The 17,578-nt window shown below is 42.6% G+C and overlaps 1 protein-coding gene across 1 annotated transcript in view; it reads right to left on the reverse strand.

Moving 5' to 3' along the window:
• The window catches only part of LOC139574557 (cohesin subunit SA-2-like), a 41,957-nt gene extending 27,746 nt beyond the window's left edge, over nucleotides 1–14,211 (reverse strand). Inside the window, exons 1-10 of the mRNA XM_071399261.1 lie at nucleotides 14,108–14,211; nucleotides 13,711–13,830; nucleotides 13,445–13,547; nucleotides 8,127–8,345; nucleotides 5,972–6,068; nucleotides 5,362–5,438; nucleotides 4,904–5,108; nucleotides 4,541–4,692; nucleotides 4,245–4,442; nucleotides 619–717 (exon numbers count right to left, since the gene is read on the reverse strand). Of these exons, the coding sequence (XP_071255362.1) occupies nucleotides 619–717; nucleotides 4,245–4,442; nucleotides 4,541–4,692; nucleotides 4,904–5,108; nucleotides 5,362–5,438; nucleotides 5,972–6,068; nucleotides 8,127–8,345; nucleotides 13,445–13,547; nucleotides 13,711–13,748 (1,188 nt within the window). The 5' untranslated portion in view covers nucleotides 13,749–13,830; nucleotides 14,108–14,211. The remainder of the gene's footprint in view (nucleotides 1–618; nucleotides 718–4,244; nucleotides 4,443–4,540; nucleotides 4,693–4,903; nucleotides 5,109–5,361; nucleotides 5,439–5,971; nucleotides 6,069–8,126; nucleotides 8,346–13,444; nucleotides 13,548–13,710; nucleotides 13,831–14,107) is intronic.
• Between the last annotated feature and the right edge of the window lie 3,367 nt (nucleotides 14,212–17,578).

Raw genomic sequence — 17,578 nt, forward strand, 5'->3', positions numbered from 1 at the left:
AAGTTATTTTCAGTCATAAGAGACGGTAGCAGCAACATTAAGTACAAAATAAGTAAAAAAAGAAGTTACAAACAACGCAAAAAAACAAACACAAAAACACAATTGGTTAGGAATACGTAAAACGTCAGCCTTGTTCTCCGGCGCCATCTTTTACTATTTTTTTGCCATGGGATATCTGGTATCGTAGCATCGTGATACTGGAATCATGACAACCCTACCACAAATGGTTACCACAAAGTGGGACAGAGGGTGAATATACCACCGGAAATGGCTATTGTTTAGAGGTATAGTTGATATGGTGACGTAACCTGCATCCTGTATTGTGAGTGTCCAAAATGCGAGGGTGCACACACACACACACATGCTTAGTGATGGTGGAGAGCTTTTTAACATGGGAGTTGTGCTACATCCTAATTGGTGCCCACCTAAGGACGGACACATTGAAAGATGACACTGAAGGACAGAAAAAACTGTGGGAGACTGACAAAAACAAAGGGAGAGAGAGAAAGAACGAGAGAAACAAAGAGCGAGAGAGAAATAGAGAAAGAAACAAAAAGAGATAGAGAAAGCGAGAGCAAGATGGAGAGACCAGATAACAAGATGCAGAGGGAGACCTACCTTAAACCTGCTGGTGAAAAGCTCTAGGCGTCCAATTAAGTCCTTCTCCTTGTAGAGGCCCTGCAGGGCCCGCACACACTGCAGACGCACTGAGCCTTGCTGTGGGGGAAGAGAAGTCTCACACCACATGCAACACATTCTTGCACTGTTTACTTTCAATTACTTTCAATATCATTGTCGTCTTTCAAAGCAAAGTTTTAAGATATTCAACTAGATAGAATGTTTGTGGCTAATAGACTATTTAGACTGGGAAAATATCACCCCTTGTGTGCCTCTGTTGTGTGTAGTGTACCGCGGTATTATTGCTTACCAAAAGTTCATGATACTTACACCAACATTTTAGAATACCATAGTAACATTTCATATGATACTACCAACTTTTTCGGCCCTACTGATCTATAGAACCCGCTGGCGCTTGTTATAAAATGCGTATAAAGTCAATTGTTTATAAGTTCAGCTTAAATTATTTTAAGCAACGAGAAACTAGTCTCTTGTATGCACCTGTCTAATAATGTCCACTTTACTTTCATGCACATCTCACATGCAGCAGCTGTTATCAGCCAGCCGCATCCCCTTCCAGCCATCACTCACCTGCTTCATCTTCCAGCCATCACTCACCTGCCTTCCCTTCCAGCCATCACTCACCTGCTTCCCCTTCCAGCCATCACTCACCTGCTTTTCTCTGTCTACTCTTCTTGTGCATCTATTCTTTCATCAGTTTTTAAAATATAATTTTAGCCTGATGGCGATGGGGATGTAGACCCTGGTCGGTCTTCTGTTGTAACATTTGATATATTGGAGCCCGCAAGCAGAGCTAGCAAAGTTGATACATTGTATTAATTTATTCCCTGGCATAACCAAGAGCACAGGCCAGTCTGATAGGCGTTGCAAGTTCACTATCACGCAGCAGTGCCAGAAAGAAAAAACAGATTTGCGACAGGCATGCTTGCAGCTTGGCACAGGAAGGAGAAGGGTCTGCTACTCATGAGATGTTGAAAGGTAGGATTCATATAGGGCTAACTCTAGTCATATAGGGCCTAACTCTAGTCATATAGGGCTAACTATGGTCATATAGGGCTAACTATGGTCATATAGGGCCTAACTCTAGTCATATAGGGCTAACTATGGTCATATAGGGCTAACTATGGTCATATAGGGCCTAACTATGGTCATATAGGGCCTAACTATGGTCATATAGGGCCTAACTATGGTCATATAGGGCCTAACTATGGTCATATTGGGCCTAACTATGGTCATATTGGGCCTAACTATAGTCGTATTGGGCTAACTATAGTCGTATTGGGCTAACTATAGTCGTATAGGAGCTAACCATATTCATATAGGAGCTAACCATATTCATATAGGGACTAACTATATTCATATAGAACTCACTATAGTCAGATAAGGGCTCCCGAGTGGCGCAACGGTCTAAGGCACTGTACCTCGGTGCTTGAGAAGTCACTACGATTCCAGGCTGTATCACAACCGGCCGTGATTGGGAGTCCCATAGGGAGGTGCACAATTGGCCCAGCGCCGTCTGGGTTTGGCCGGTGTAGGCCGTCATTGTAAATAAGAATTTGTTCTTAACTGACTTGCCTAGTTAAATAAAGGTTAAACAAATTAATAAAAACAAGGCTAACTATAGTGTCATGACGTTGGCCTGGAGGGTAGGTTTATGACAGTCATAAATACCTCTTCCCCCCCTTCCTCTCCCTACTCTACTGATGTGACATTAGAAAGCCCCTTTGGTTAACATAGAGATTCTGGGAACATCAGAAGTTGGGGGGAAATGAACTATATTCTGGTAATCCGACCAAGTGAACATATGCGGTGGTACTTAAGGTATATTATGTCAGTTCGGTTGTCATCTGGCACATTCTCATCAACGATAGAATGACAAACTCTACTGTGGAAAGTCTGCACATCAGAGGTATCGGAATCACATGGAATTGTTGTTTAATTCAAATGTTTGAATATGAAATTATTTGTGAAGAGATGAAATGTAATTTTAGCTTCCAAATGAGAGATTTGGGTTTTCATAAGTTTAGGGCTCTGCTCAACCAGTGGCCCGAGCCTGTGAAGAGACATGGGTTATAAACTTTTCAGACACACCCCTCTCCCTCCACTATATAAGCCATTGCCGAAAATTTAACCTCCTGTTCCGAGGATGTGAGGACGACGGTCTAATGTCAGAATGGTTCAGATAACATGTCAACTACAGAACTAAGCCAACCTCAGCATGAGCTTTGGTTGCGAATGGTATGAACTTTGAACTCTTATTCACTATAGAAGTGATACCTCCTAGACGTTGTTAGCAACAGCAGCTGCAAACGTAAATTAGGACAGACAGAGTATCCAGTCTACCACTCAGAAGCAGCAGCAGAGACATTCTTCAAAGGACAAAGGACCCGGTTGGGCAACACGGCCTTCCATCTACCACCAACCTACCGAAGCACAGCTCAGAGTGAATATTTATTGCATTTTCCTTTTCCAAATGGGCGGTAATTTAGAATGCATAAGATATTGTATTTACGATAGCACAGCTTCGCCCTTTGTTCCTCAGTCTTCCCGCTCTTTCACTCAAACCCAGACCCTTTTCTTTTGTGTAACAAGCTGTCATATCCGTTCCGCCCGCTAGGGACGTTTTCCTTTATGACGTAATTTGTAATCAAGGTATGATTTATTCTGTGTATATGTAATTCTGTGTGATTTAGTTAGGTATTTAGTAAATAAATAATTAAACCCAATTTTGTATTGCTGATTCAACTTGTTAGCCAGGGTTCGTGAAGATAACCAAGAATTTACAACTTTCAGATGAGACTGAAATAAGGTGACGATTAATATTGACTGCTATTGATGTAAAATATTACTAGGTCTTTAAGAGTTTATTCGGAAGATAAGAGCTCTATAAATATTATTTTGTGGTGCCCCTCCTCTCTAGTTAATTACAATTACATGATTAGTTCAATCAGGTAATATTAATTACGGAGAAAGTATTTTATAGAATAGCATGTCATAACACTTAATCCGGCATAGCCAAAGACACGACAATAGTCATATAAGGCGAACTATATCAAAAATATATCTCTTTCTGGTGCTACTTACATTCTATTTGCAGTGTGTATGTTTGTTGGGAGAAAGTGGTGTGTGTGTTTATGAGAGAGGGAGACAGACAGAGTGTGTGAGGGAGGTAGTGTGTTTCATGAGAGTTTTATGAGAGAGGTTTCATGCAATGTTTTCCCCTTACTGACACAATGACATGCAGATCATTATGCATGTATATTCCTTCCTCCCATTCCTCCAGCCAAATCACATCTAGTCCTTTGCAAATATCAGCAAATGAGCGATTCTATGCAGTACTCTATTAGAAAGTGAACAGTTTGAAGTTAAATTGAACGTGTTGTATTGAGTAGAAGTGTGATTATCAGTGGCAGGTTTTTTGTGTAGCACATGCGCTTAACGTTTCGAAAATGGGAACAAGCGTCTGGGGGACGGGGTGAACAGGGCGCTAGGCCACTGTTTTTTTTTTTTACTCCTTGGTATCGTGATACTTGGCCTGTTATTGTATCATTAGTAAAATGTTGCTAACGTGACAACAGTAGTTGGGCGTCTGTCTGCCTGCCCACCTTGTCGTGCAGGGTCCAGCCCAGGTACTTGAGATATCCGTCGTTGAGGAAGTCTCCAGGGTTTTCTCGGAGCCACACGCCCATCTCCTCGATACACACGGCCCTGATCTCAGCTACGCGGTCCCGGTAGCGGTGCACAAACACACCCCGAAACGTAGCATTCATCATGGAGGACAGCTCCTCCTGGTGCTCCCGCAGCTACACACACACACACACACACACACACGAGAGACTGAACAGAATGTGTAGGGATGTGCTGAAGATGAGCCGAATCAGGGTGTGTGTGCGCGCGTTACCTCGCTGATGGTGGCCTGTAGTTCCTCCAGCCTCTCTGAGGCTCTGTGTTCGGCACTCTTGCTCCTCTCCACGTCGTACCGTCTCTGGGTGGTCTTAATCTGGGCAAACACTATCACTGCTACCTCCACTATACCAGTCATCAGCTTCATCGCTAGTGGGAGGGGACACAGTTACATACAGGAATGGACACACAGGGCCAGACATATGCCTCAAAATATGGTCATGCACACAGACAGACATGAACACACAGACAGACAGACAGAGCACTTCTCGCTGGTAAATACATTGAACCAATGAGTGTGTGCTGGGCCTCAACAAAAACACTACTGTGGTCAATATGCGGTGGCTGTCCCGTGTCTCACCGATGAGGGTGCTGGTGTGTCTGAAGGCCCTAACCTGGGAGTCAGACAGGCCGGTGAGCAGGGCCAGCAGGGCAGAGAAGAGGTACTCGTCGTACAGAAGGCTGTTCTGGCAGGAGCGCACCAGCACCTGCACAAACTCACACACGCCAGCCCGGAACTTACGCCACTGGGGGCCAGGGGAGCACAGGGGGTAGTTCACAGAATCCTGTGTTGGGGAGGAGAACAGGAGATATGTGGGATAAAAATATCTCCTTAGTTTTGGGCTCAATGTTGTGTAAATTAGCTGTGGGAAATATAATTGAATAACATTGTTCCAACGAAATAATAATGATATTATCATTCATATAAAGCTTTTCTCAAACCCAGGGCACTTTACATGAGCCGCGAAGAGATAAGTGTAAAACACAATTTAAAAAAAATCTAAAGTTCAATGCCAAAAGGCGTCCCCGCTCTCTCACCTCATTGAAATCTTTGGTCAGTGTGCTGATGATCTCAGCGTTCTGCATGCCGTCAAACATCTCTCTGCTCACCACACCTAAGGAAGAGGGTTGTGTTCATTAGACAAGAAACGTGCGAAAACGACTACCTGGACTTATCCGTTAAGAAAAGCTCATTTTCATTTTGTGTTGCAAAACATTTTTAAACGTTTTCCATTGCATCCTAATGAACACAACCCCGGTGAAGAGGATCAAAGCTGACATCACCAGGCCCTAGCATACAAGCAGTTAATTTTCTCTAAACATGAAATGCTAACACAAAGTAATATTTGTTAATGAACAAAAAATTGGATGTGACACACAGTGCTAAATACATTATGTGTTTTAAATCTCCATCCCACATAACTTTCTTTATCAGAGTCTTTTATCCATCCATAGACCAGTGTAAGTATACACTGAAATGGCAGGCCGCTTGACGCTGGTCCTTGCATTGTGAGCCGGCCCAGAAATCAATAGACAGAGAGCTAATCAATGGCTATTTTGGGGGTCAGGTTAAAAGAAAATCCAGTGACCCCTGGCCCCAATCACCCCCTGCCCTCTCCGTCTCTCAGACACCCTTGCAACCCCTGACCTTTGCAGCCACAGCACTGAACGACGAAGTTGATGAGCTCCAGTAGGCCCGCCTCCCGATCCTGCTTGTAGCTGTCTAGCCATTCGTCCACCACCGCCTGGAGATTGACAGGGAGGCCACAGCCAATGAGGGGAGAGCAGCATACAAAGTCAAAACTGTCATCATTATGTGGCGATTACAGTTACTCCTTTCTTACCAGTTAATGCCCTCCTCCCTTCTTTTTATATTATCATTCCCTAAACAGAAATGGGTATATACACTGTCATCCCTTTCCCCTTTAACCTCTAACCATATTTTCTGTCTGTCATCTTCTCCCGCCCAGTCTTTTAAATGTGTATTTTTCCGCATACAGACACACCCTATGTGTTTTAATCAAATCAACTGTATGCATTGAGCTTAACGGTTGATGTAATAAGACAAATGCCTCAAGAGGGCGCAAGAGATCTTGATAACCAGAAGAAAAAAACCTTAACCTGACCCAGCTATTCTCCTCTCTCTCCTGCTGGCTTTCACAGATTCTGCCATTACTCTCCTGAAGATGCCGGTAATAGGGTACACGAGGAGTCGGCAACCTTTTTCATGTTGAATGACAATTTATCTTACCAGTTCTATCGATCTGTGTGCCAGTTATGTTTTTCATATGCACATTTTCGTGACAGTTTCCTTTAACTTATAATAACGTCTTCATATCTCAAAATCACTGTGGTTAATAAAAATTATATCCAAATCTAAATGATACAAACCTAAAAGTAACTTCTATTGCCATTGTCAACTATGTAAAAATTGCCTACATAAAGCCAACAAATAAAATCATTGCAGACACTCTAATGTACTTGTCCTCTTGCTCAGTTGTGCATCGGGGCCTCACACACCTCTTTCTATTCTGGTTAGTCAGTTTGCGCTGCTCTGTGAAGGGAGTAGTACACCGCGTTGTATGAGATCTTCAGTTTCTTGGCAATTTCTCGCATGGAATAGCCTTCATTTCTCAGAACAAGGATAGACTGATGAGTTTCAGAAGAAAGTTCTTCGTTTCTGGCCATTTTGAGCCTGTAATCAAACCCACAAATGCCGATGCTCCATATACTCAACTAGTCTAAAAAGGCCAGTTGTATTGCTTCTTTAATCAGCACAACAGTTTTCACCTGTGCTGACATAATTGCAAAAGGGTTTTCTAATGATCAATTAGCCTTTTAAAATGATAAACTTGGATTAGCTAACACAACTTGTCATTGGAACACATGAGTGACGGTTGCTGATAATGGGGCTCTGTACGCCTATGTAGATATTCCATAAAAAATCTCTTGTTTCCAGCTACAATAGTCATTTACAACATTAACAATGTCTACACTGTATTTCTGACCAATTTGATATTATTTTAATGGACTTTTTTTTGTTGCTTTCCTTTAAAAAACAAGGACATTTCTAAGATACTCCAAACTTTTGAACGGTAGTATATATTTTTCTTTTTTCTTTATTTATTTAACTAGGCAAGTCAGTTAAGAACAAATTCTTATTTTCAATGACGGCCTAGTCCAACGCTCTAACCACTAGGCTACCTGCCGCCCCATATATATATATATATGTGTGTGTGTGTATGTATATAGCATTCATCATGGAGGACAGCTCCTCCTGGTGCTCCCGCAGCCACATGCACGCACGCACGCACGCACGCACACGTTACTGTTCGACTAAAACGGTCTAACGACCAAACAATCGACTAGTCGACTTATTGGGGTCAGCCCTAGAGCAGAGCTACTATTCTACAGTACTACTAGGCTGCAATTTGTACTCATTGAGTTGAGTAAACTTATCCATCTATGTGAGAGTGCTGAAGGCTGAAAACAATCTCTATTGTGCTCCTATATAATAGGGAACTCTTTTCAACACACTTTTACTCCCTAACCCTCAAGAGACTGGGGAACTGGAGTTTCAGAGCCCAACAGTGGGTGGGACAACCATGAGCTGTCAATCATTGACTATGTGACCCAATGGCAGCTCTCCTACCTCTACATCAAAGGGCCTTAGTAGGGTCAGATCTGTCAGCTACTGGCAGTGCATGATAATCACCCCCATTGTGGGCTGTAAAGGCTTCATTTCCCCACTACCTATTCTCTTTTTTTCTCCCCCCACACCAATACCTCACTCCCTCTCTCACCACCATAGCACTCTTTCCAGACCTCACAGCCTCATACATATCCCCAGCGCTCATGCCCTGGTTCCCCCTCCTCTCTCTCTCTCGCCTGGGGGAGCCGAGCTGCCTAGTTCTCCCCGGGGAAGGCTGCGGTGGCTGAGGGGAACGGGCTGGTGGGGTGGAGGTGGTGCTGGGATTTGGGCTGGCCTGGGATGCAGCTTTACGCCTAGGTCTCTTGGGTGGCTGGGGATAAAAGAGAAAAAACAAAGGGTTCAAAAGGCTATTGTGAGTGAATTAATGTAATTCTATGAATAGTGTTAGTGCTCCCCCCAAAACAGTTTATGTAGCTCTATAACATCTAAACAAACAGATGTTACAGTGAGTGGGTTAGCTATGTCTTCGTTGAGAAAAAATAATGGCACCTGCTTAACTTTCATACTGGTGGCTATGTCTGAATCTGTGTGTGTGTCAGTGTAGGCTAATGGCTGGAAAGGAGCGAATGGAATGGAACCCATGTGTTTGATGTATTTTATATAGGGATGGGCATTTGACCTTTTTTGACTGTTCGAGTACACACATGATTTTTTTTTCTTTTTCCCCAGAGTATGCTACTCCAAAAAAAAAGGAAGCTATAAAAAGCTACTTTTAAGGGCCTCCCGATTGGTGCAGCGGTCCAAGGCACTTGAAGCGTCACTACAGACCCGGGTTCGATCCCGGGCTGTGTCGCAGCCGGCCGCGACCGGGAGACCCATGAGGCGGTGCACAATTGGCCCAGCATTGTTCGTGTTAGGGGAGGGTTTGGCCGGCCGGGATGTCCTTGTCACATCGCACTCTAGCGACTCCTGTGGTGAGCCGGGCGCATGGACGCTGACACGGTCGGCAGTTGTACAGTGTTTCCTCCGACACATTGGTGCAGCTGGCTTCCGGGTTAAGCGAGCAGTGTGTCAAGAAACAGTGCGGCTTGGCAGGGTCGTGTTTCTGAGGATGCATGGCTCTCGACCTTCGCCTATCCTGAGTCCGTACGGGAATTGCAGCAATGGGACAAGGCCGTAACTACCAATTGGGGAGAAAAATGGCAAAAAATATATATAATTGAAAAAAATATTTGCACATTTATCTACATTTGATTGAGTTTATTATGCCTGTTCCTTGGAATTTTCTAAATGGATGAACAATTCTAAATTGAACACTGCATGGGGATGAATTATGGCCAAGACAATCTGTTTTGTGAGTAGGCCTAGGCTTAATGATTCTGATGAAAATACGCTCTTTATCTTTATCAAACTAATGTTTTTGCATATTTTCAGTGTGGAAAATGTCTATGTTTAGGGGTAATAGCCTAGGCCAGGGATCATCAACTAGATTCAGCCACGGGACGATTTTTTTAGCAGTTGATCGAGGGGGTAACATAACAACGGAAAATGTGTAGAGTGCAAATTGACTCAAGGAGCCCAAACAGATATAATGTTTGACTAAAACATAATAATTTCAAACCTTGCTTAGATTTCGATACAAACACATCTCTCTATTATGTGTGGGAATACTTGGGAACAGATTTCATAAATTAAAATCACTTGGAGCTGATATCCTGGTGTATTTATAGTCAATATGACGACATGGATATTCAGCTAGCGGGATATACGCTGCACCGGAAAGTTAGAACAGCACACTCCGGTAAGACGAGAGGGGGTGGTCTGTTCATATTTGTAAACAACAGCTGGTGCACGAAATCTAAGGAAGTCTCTAGATTTTGCTCGCCTGAAGTAGAGTATATTGTGATAAATTGCAGGCCACACTACTTGCCTAGAGAGTTTTCAGCTATACTTTTCGTGGCTGTTTATTTACCACCACAGACAGATGCTGGCACTAAGACCGCACTCAGTCAGCTGTATAAGGCAATAAGCAAACAGGAAACCACTCACCCAGAGGCGGCGCTCCTTGTGGCCAGAGACTTTAATGCAGGGAAACTTAAATCAGTTCTACCAAATTTCGATCAACATGTTAAATGTGCAACCAGAGGGAAAACAATTCTAGATCACCTGTACTCCACACACAGAGACGTGTACAAAGCTCTCTCTCGCCCTCCATTTGGTAAATCCGACCACAACTCTATCCTCTTGATTAGTGATGAGCTTTGAGGGTACTATGGTGTTGAACGCTGAGCTGTAGTCAATGAATAGCATTCTCACAAAAGTGTTCCTTTTGTCCAGATGGGAAAGGGCAGTGTGGAGTGCAATAAAGATGGCATCATCTATGGATCGGTTTGGGCGGTATGCAAATTGGAGTGGGTCTAGGGTTTCTGGGATAATGGTGTTGATGTGAGCCATTACCAACCTTTCAAAGCACTTCATAGCTACGGGTGTGAGTGCTACGGGCCTGTAGTCATTTAGACAGGTTGCCTTTGTGTTCTTGGGCACAGGGACTATGGTGGTCTGCTTGAAACATGTTGGTATTACACTCAATCAGGGACATGTTGAAAATGTCATTGAAAACATCTGCCAGTTGGTCAGCACATGCCCGGAGCACACGTCCTGGTAATCCGTCTGGCCCCGCAGCCTTGTGTATGTTGACCTGTTTAAAGGTCTTACTCACGTCGGCTACGAAGAGCGTGATCACACAGTGGTCCGGAACAGCTGATGCTCTCATGCATGCCTCAGTGTTGCTTGCCTTGAAGCGAGCATAGAAGTGATTTAGCTCGTCTGGTAGGCTCGTGTGACTGGGCAGCTCGCAGCTTTGCTTCCCTTTGTAGTCTGTAATAGTTTGCAAGCCCTGCCACATAAGACGAGCGTCGGAGCCGGTGTAGTATGATTCAATCTTAGCCCTGTATTGACGCTTTGCCTGTTTGATGGTTCGTCGCAGGGCATAGCAGGATTTCTTGTAAGCTTCCGGGTTAGAGTCCCGCACCTTGAAAGCGGCAGCTCTACCCTTTAGCTCAGTGCAAATGTTGCCTGTAATCCATGGCTTCTGGTTGGGGTATGGACTAGAGGTCGACCGATTAGTCGGAATGGCCGATTAATTAGGGCCGATTTCAAGTTTTCATAACAATCGGTAATCAGCATTTTTTGACACCGATCGTGGCTGATTACATTGCACTCCACGAGGAGCCTGCATGGCAGGCTGACTACCTGTTACGCGAGTGCAGCAAGAAGTCAAGGTAAGTTGCTAGCTAGCATTAAATTTATCTTATAAAAAAACAATCAATCTTAACATATTCACTAGTTAACTACACATGGTTGATGATATTACTAGTTTATCTAGCTTGTCCTGCGTTGCATATAATCGATGCTGTGCCTGTTAATTTCTCATCGAATAACAGCCTACTTCGCCAAACGGGTGATGATTTAACAAGCGCATTCGTGAAAAAAGCACTGTCGTTGCACCAATGTGTACCTAACCATAAACATTAATGCCTTTCTTTAAAATCAATACACAAGTACATATTTTTTAAACGTGCATATTTAGTTAATATTTCCTGCTAACATGAATTTCTTTTAACTAGGGAAATTGTGTCACTTCTCTTGCATTCCGTGCAAGCAGTCAGGGTATATGCAGCAGTTTGGGCCGCCTGGCTCGTTGCGAACTGTGTGAAGACCATTTATTCCTAACAAAGACTGTAATTAATTTGCCTGAATTGTACATAATTATGTCATAACATTGAAGGTTGTGCAAGGTAACAGCAATATTTAGACTTAGGGAAACCACCCGTTAGATAAAATACGGAACGGTTCCGTATTTCACTGAAAGAATAAACGTTTTGTTTTCGAAATGATAGTTTCCGGATTTGACCATATGACCTAAGGCTCGTATTTCTGTGTGTTATTAAGTTATAATTAAGTCTATGATTTGATATTTGATAGAGCAGTCTGACTGAGCGGTGGTAGGCAGCAGCAGGCTCGTAAGCATTCATTCAAACAGCACTTTCGTGCGTTTGCCAGCAGCTCTTCGCTGTGCTTCAAGCTGTTTATGACTTCAAGCCTATCAACTCCCGAGATTAGGCTGGTGTAACCGATGTGAAATGGCGAGCTAGTTAGCGTGGTGCGTGCTAATAGCGTTTCAAACGGTGACGTCACTCGCTCTGAGACCTTGAAGTAGTTGTTCCCCTTGCTCTGCAAGGGCTGCGGCTTTTGTGGAGCGATGGATAACAATGCTTCGAGGGTGGCTGTTGTTGATGTGTTCCTAGTTCGAGCCCAGGTAGGGGCGAGGAGAGGGACGGTAGCTATACTGTTACACTGGCAATACTAAAGTGCCTATAAGAACATCCAATAGTCAAAGGTATATGAAATACAAATGGTATAGAGCGAAATAGTCCTATAATAACTACAACCTAAAACTTCTTACCTGGGAATATTGAAGACTCATGTTAAAAGGAACCACCAGCTTTCATATGTTCTCATGTTCTGAGCAAGGAACTTAAACGTTAGCTTTTTTACATGGCACATATTGCACTTTTACTTTCTTCTCCAACACTTTGTTTTTGCATTATTTAAACCAAATTGAACATGTTTCATTTTTTATTTGAGGCTAAATTGATTTTATTGATGTATTATATTAAGTTAAAATAAAAGTGTTCATTCAGTATTGTATACAAATAAATAAATCAGCCGATTAATCAGTATCGGCTTTTTTTGGTCCTCCAATAAATCGGTATCGGTGTTGAAAAATCATAATCGGTCGACCTCTAATAGCCAATGTTGACTTTGTGGCTGTGTAGCTAGTGACATCCGGAAAGAACCCTAAACAAAAATTACGCAATTATTCCAAAACTTTGTTGGAACACATATTTCCCTACTTCAGTTAACCAGTCCATTTTGAATTTGTGATAAAACTGAAGTCATTTGGCAAGGAATGTAGCTTGTGTATCCCATCAGTTAGATACATTTTTATGGTCATTTATTTCTGTAGGTGCACTCAGCACTCCTGTGTAGAGGGAGCGGTGGAAACGCAATTGAGTGAGTGAGACATGAAGTGGAAAGGACCTTTAGGGAGCAGAATTTTGTGATGCTTGGCTTGGTTTCTTTTTTGTTGTGTTCCGCAAATGCACATGTACAAATTGAACACTAGTCAAAGCACATTAACTTTGTCTTGAAGACAACATTTCGACCAAATAGTTTTACAGTATTTGAACAAAATGTGATCTCTGGTTAAAGATCAATTTTTGAAGTCAGTTCCAGAACTTGATTACCCACACCCATCCCTAATTTGATACCATTCCACTCATTCCCCTACAGCCATTACCACAAGCCTGTAATTCCCAATTAAGGTGCCACCAACCTCCTGTGGTGTGGTGTGGTGTGGTGTGGTGTGTGTGTGCGTGTGTGTGAGAAGAAGAAAAAACATTAGACCCGAGGTCCTAGTAGTGCAGTGGTCTGTTTTCTCCGCTTCATGGCCTTCAGCTGGACTTCAAAGTCACTGCCAGAGTCTGAGATGTCCTCCATCTCCTCAAGACTGCAAATAAAAGTAGTAATGAACAAAGCCAACACAAGTCAAAAACAATCACACTATCTACCTAACGCAATAAGTCTGCATAATTATCTAGCTAGCTGGTTCTTTCTATATTTGTGATACCTATGACTGTCATGTTTAGCTACCGGTAGCTAGCCTAACTTACCTGTCATGGCTTGATTCATCAGAGTGTTGCACTTCCATATTTCTGGTCAGGCAGTAATGTTAACGTTATTGTAGAGTTCACTTCACAAAGGTAGATGAGGGTTGGATTCAGGAACTTTGGCTAAACAGGTTGGCGATTAGAAGAAACAACAGTTTTAGGATATGATCAAGCATATTGAGTTCGGGATATTACAATTCTGCCTTGGCAAAAGCAAAACCGACAAGAGCTAACATGCTAGCTAACATTACAGCTAGCTAGATAGCTACTGTTACAGTTAACTTAGCTGTTTAACGTTAGCCGTAAAAGTTAGTCAACAGTGCGAAATTCAAACTAGCAAGCTAACATTTTTAACTACAAACATGTGTTAAATAATACAAAATTGTCTCTAGCTACCTACCTGGATAATAGTGTAGTGTTAATCTGAAGTAATGACTTGGTAGCTAGCTAACTATTTTGGATAGAACAGGTTTCCCTCAGATCCGATGACAGACGATCACTGGAAAAAATACACACTACCTGCCGGCGCGAAAATCACACAACTCTCAGTGGAGTTCAGCGATTGGCTCACAATTTGTTATGTGGTTCATATGATTGGTTGTTAGCACATATTTCTGCACGGTAACGAAAAATTGTGAACGGATTGGCCCTAAAGACAACCGACCTAGGATCAGGCTTTACACCCTTAACAATTGTATTTATGGTAAGATACAGAAGGAATACTGACCACATGTCAGCTCTAATGATATATAAAAGGGACATTCCGTTAAAAAAGTACAACCTAACACTTTTGAAAAGTCGATTTGGAATTATATAGGCATTGATTGTATTACCATAGGACCCCATTAATTCTCAACATAGGCTATGTATATAACACAAACTCTCACATCCAACTACAAAAGGAAGAATATACTGATTGTGTTGTGCTATTTTCAACATACTTTGAGTCTGCATATATTTTAATAGGGTAAAGAAATTATTGTAATTCTGATAGGATAATCTTTTGATACTGTATATTACAGTCTCATACAGTGGGGAGAAGAAGTATTTGATACACTGCCGATTTTGCAGGTTTTCCTACTTACAAAGCATGTAGAGGTCTGTAATTTTTTATCATAATCCAGAAAATCACATTGTATGACTTTTAAGTAATTCATTTGCATTTTATTGCATGACATAAGTATTTGATACATCAGAAAAGCAGAACTTAATATTTGGTACAGAAACCTTTGTTTGCAATTACAGAGATCATACGTTTCCTGTAGTTCTTGACCAGGTTTGCACACACTGCAGCAGGGATTTTGGCCCACTCCTCCATACAGACCTTCTCCAGATCCTTCAGGTTTCGGGGCTGTCGCTGGGCAATACGGACTTTCAGCTCCCTCCAAAGATTTTCTATTGGGTTCAGGTCTGGAGACTGGCTAGACCACTCCAGAACCTTGAGATGCTTCTTACGGAGCCACTCCTTAGTTGCCCTTGCTGTGTGTTTCGGGTCGTTGTCGTGCTGGAAGACCCAGCCACGACCCATCTTCAATGCTCTTACTGAGGGAAGGAGGTTGTTGGCCAAGATCTCGCGATACATGGCCCCATCCATCCTCCCCTCAATATGGTGCAGTCGTCCTGTCCCCTTTGCAGAAAAGCATCCCCAAAGAATGATGTTTTCACCTCCATGCTTCACGGTTGGGATGGTGTTCTTGGGGTTGTACTCATCCTTTTTCTTCCTCCAAACACAGCGAGTGGAGTTTAGACCAAAAAGCTCTATTTTTGTCTCATCAGACCACATGACCTTCTCCCATTCCTCCTCTGGATCATCCAGATGGTCATTGGCAAACTTCAGACGGGCCTGGACATGCGCTGGCTTGAGCAGGGGGACCTTGCGTGTGCTGCAGGATTTTAATCCATGACGGCATAGTGTGTTACTAATGGTTTTCTTTGAGACTGTGGTCCCAGCTCTCTTCAGGTCATTGACCAGGTCCTGCCGTGTAGTTCTGGGCTGATCCCTCACCTTCCTCATGATCATTGATGCCCCACGAGGTGAGATCTTGCATGGAGCCCCAGACCGAGGGTGATTGACCATCATCTTGAACTTCTTCCATTTTCTAATAATTGCGCCAACAGTTGTTGCCTTCTCACCAAGCTGCTTGCCTATTGTCCTGTAGCCCATCCCAGCCAAGTGCAGGTCTACAATTTTTTCCCTGATGTCCTTACACAGCTCTCTGGTCTTGGCCATTGTGGAGAGGTTGGAGTCTGTTTGATTGAGTGTGTGGACAGGTGTCTTTTATACAGGTAACGAGTTCAAACAGGTGCAGTTAATACAGGTAATGAGTGGAGAACAGGAGGGCTTCTTAAAGAAAAACTAACAGGTCTGTGAGAGCCGGAATTCTTACTGGTTGGTAGGTGATCAAATACTTATGTCATGCAATAAAATGCAAATTAATTACTTAAAAATCATACAATGTGATTTTCTGGATTTTTGTTTTAGATTCCGTCTCTCACAGTTGAAGTGTACCTATGATAAAAAATTACAGACCTCTACATGCTTTGTAAGTAGGAAAACCTGAAAAATCGGCAGTGTGTCAAATACTTGTTCTCCCCACTGTATATTATGCCCTGTGTAGCTCAGTTGGTAGCGCATGGTGCTTGCAACAACAGGGTTGTGAGATTGATTCCAATGGGGCACCAGTACAACAATGTATGCACTCACTACTTACTGTACGTTGCTCTCTATAAGAATGTCTGCTAAATGACTTAACATTTTTACTGCTCTAAATTACCCACTGCCTACATCCATATAGCCTATTTACCCTCACCAATACTGATCAATAACGGAATAAGGCAAAGAATTTCTGGGGGTGGTTGAAAAGTAACATCTGTTTCACAGGCAGTGCTGGCATGAAAACACACACAAGTTTACCCCCTTTTGCAGGTCTTCACTAGACCTAAAAATATGTTTTCCTCCATTCAAGCAAGTGTACTAAGGCACAGGCCAACTCAACACTGTGGTAGACTGGATTGTAGGCCTATGATCACTGGCTCATTCCAGGTCACGTGTTAGCTACTTTGATTATAACATTTCATGTACAACAACGTGAATGCAGAATGTTAATGAAGATGGAATCATTTTTGTGTAACCGATGTGAAATGGCTAGCTAGTTAGCGGTGGTGCGCGCTAATAGCATTTCAATCGGTGACGTCACTTGCTCTGAGACCTTGAAGTAGTTGTTCCCCTTTTGTGGCGCGATGGGTAACGATGCTTCGAGGGTGGCTGTCATCGATGTGTGCATTTATTCTCATTTATTCACGGCACCCAGACCAATTGTCAATTTATTTATTTTTCTTCTGAAAAAATATAGACTAGTTGATCTGGTTCGAGCCCAGGTTGGGGCGAGGAGAGGGACTGAAGCTATACTGTTACTTTTGGGTATTATGTCTTTCTCACAATAGGCTACATCTGGATTCTGGGGGCCTATAGGGCTCAAATTATAGTAATATAGCTCTCAATTGACATTTAATGGGCCAGTGTTAGTACTGGACTGCTGATCACATTTGCATTGGTTTGTTACTGTAATCAAGCAATTAATAATAATTTAAAAAAGAACAATTCAATGGAAAAGCATGTTTGCATTAGCCAATGGATTTTTTCTGTAAATAGACCTACTTGCTGGCAATGGAAACGGTTGCATCTTGTATGACATACCCAAATTGCAAAACTGTCTGGTGGCTGGACAACATTATTTTGCATGTGACCATCAGAAATGCAAATACGGGATTAATTATTCTTCAGGTATGCAAGTCAATAAACTTATAAAAATCTTAGAACAGCGAGATTTTGATTCGAGTCTATTTAAATTGTGTGCCGGCAATAGATTTG

Source organism: Salvelinus alpinus, chromosome 4 (genome assembly GCF_045679555.1).
Source record: "Salvelinus alpinus chromosome 4, SLU_Salpinus.1, whole genome shotgun sequence".
NCBI classification, from domain to species: domain Eukaryota; kingdom Metazoa; phylum Chordata; class Actinopteri; order Salmoniformes; family Salmonidae; genus Salvelinus; species Salvelinus alpinus.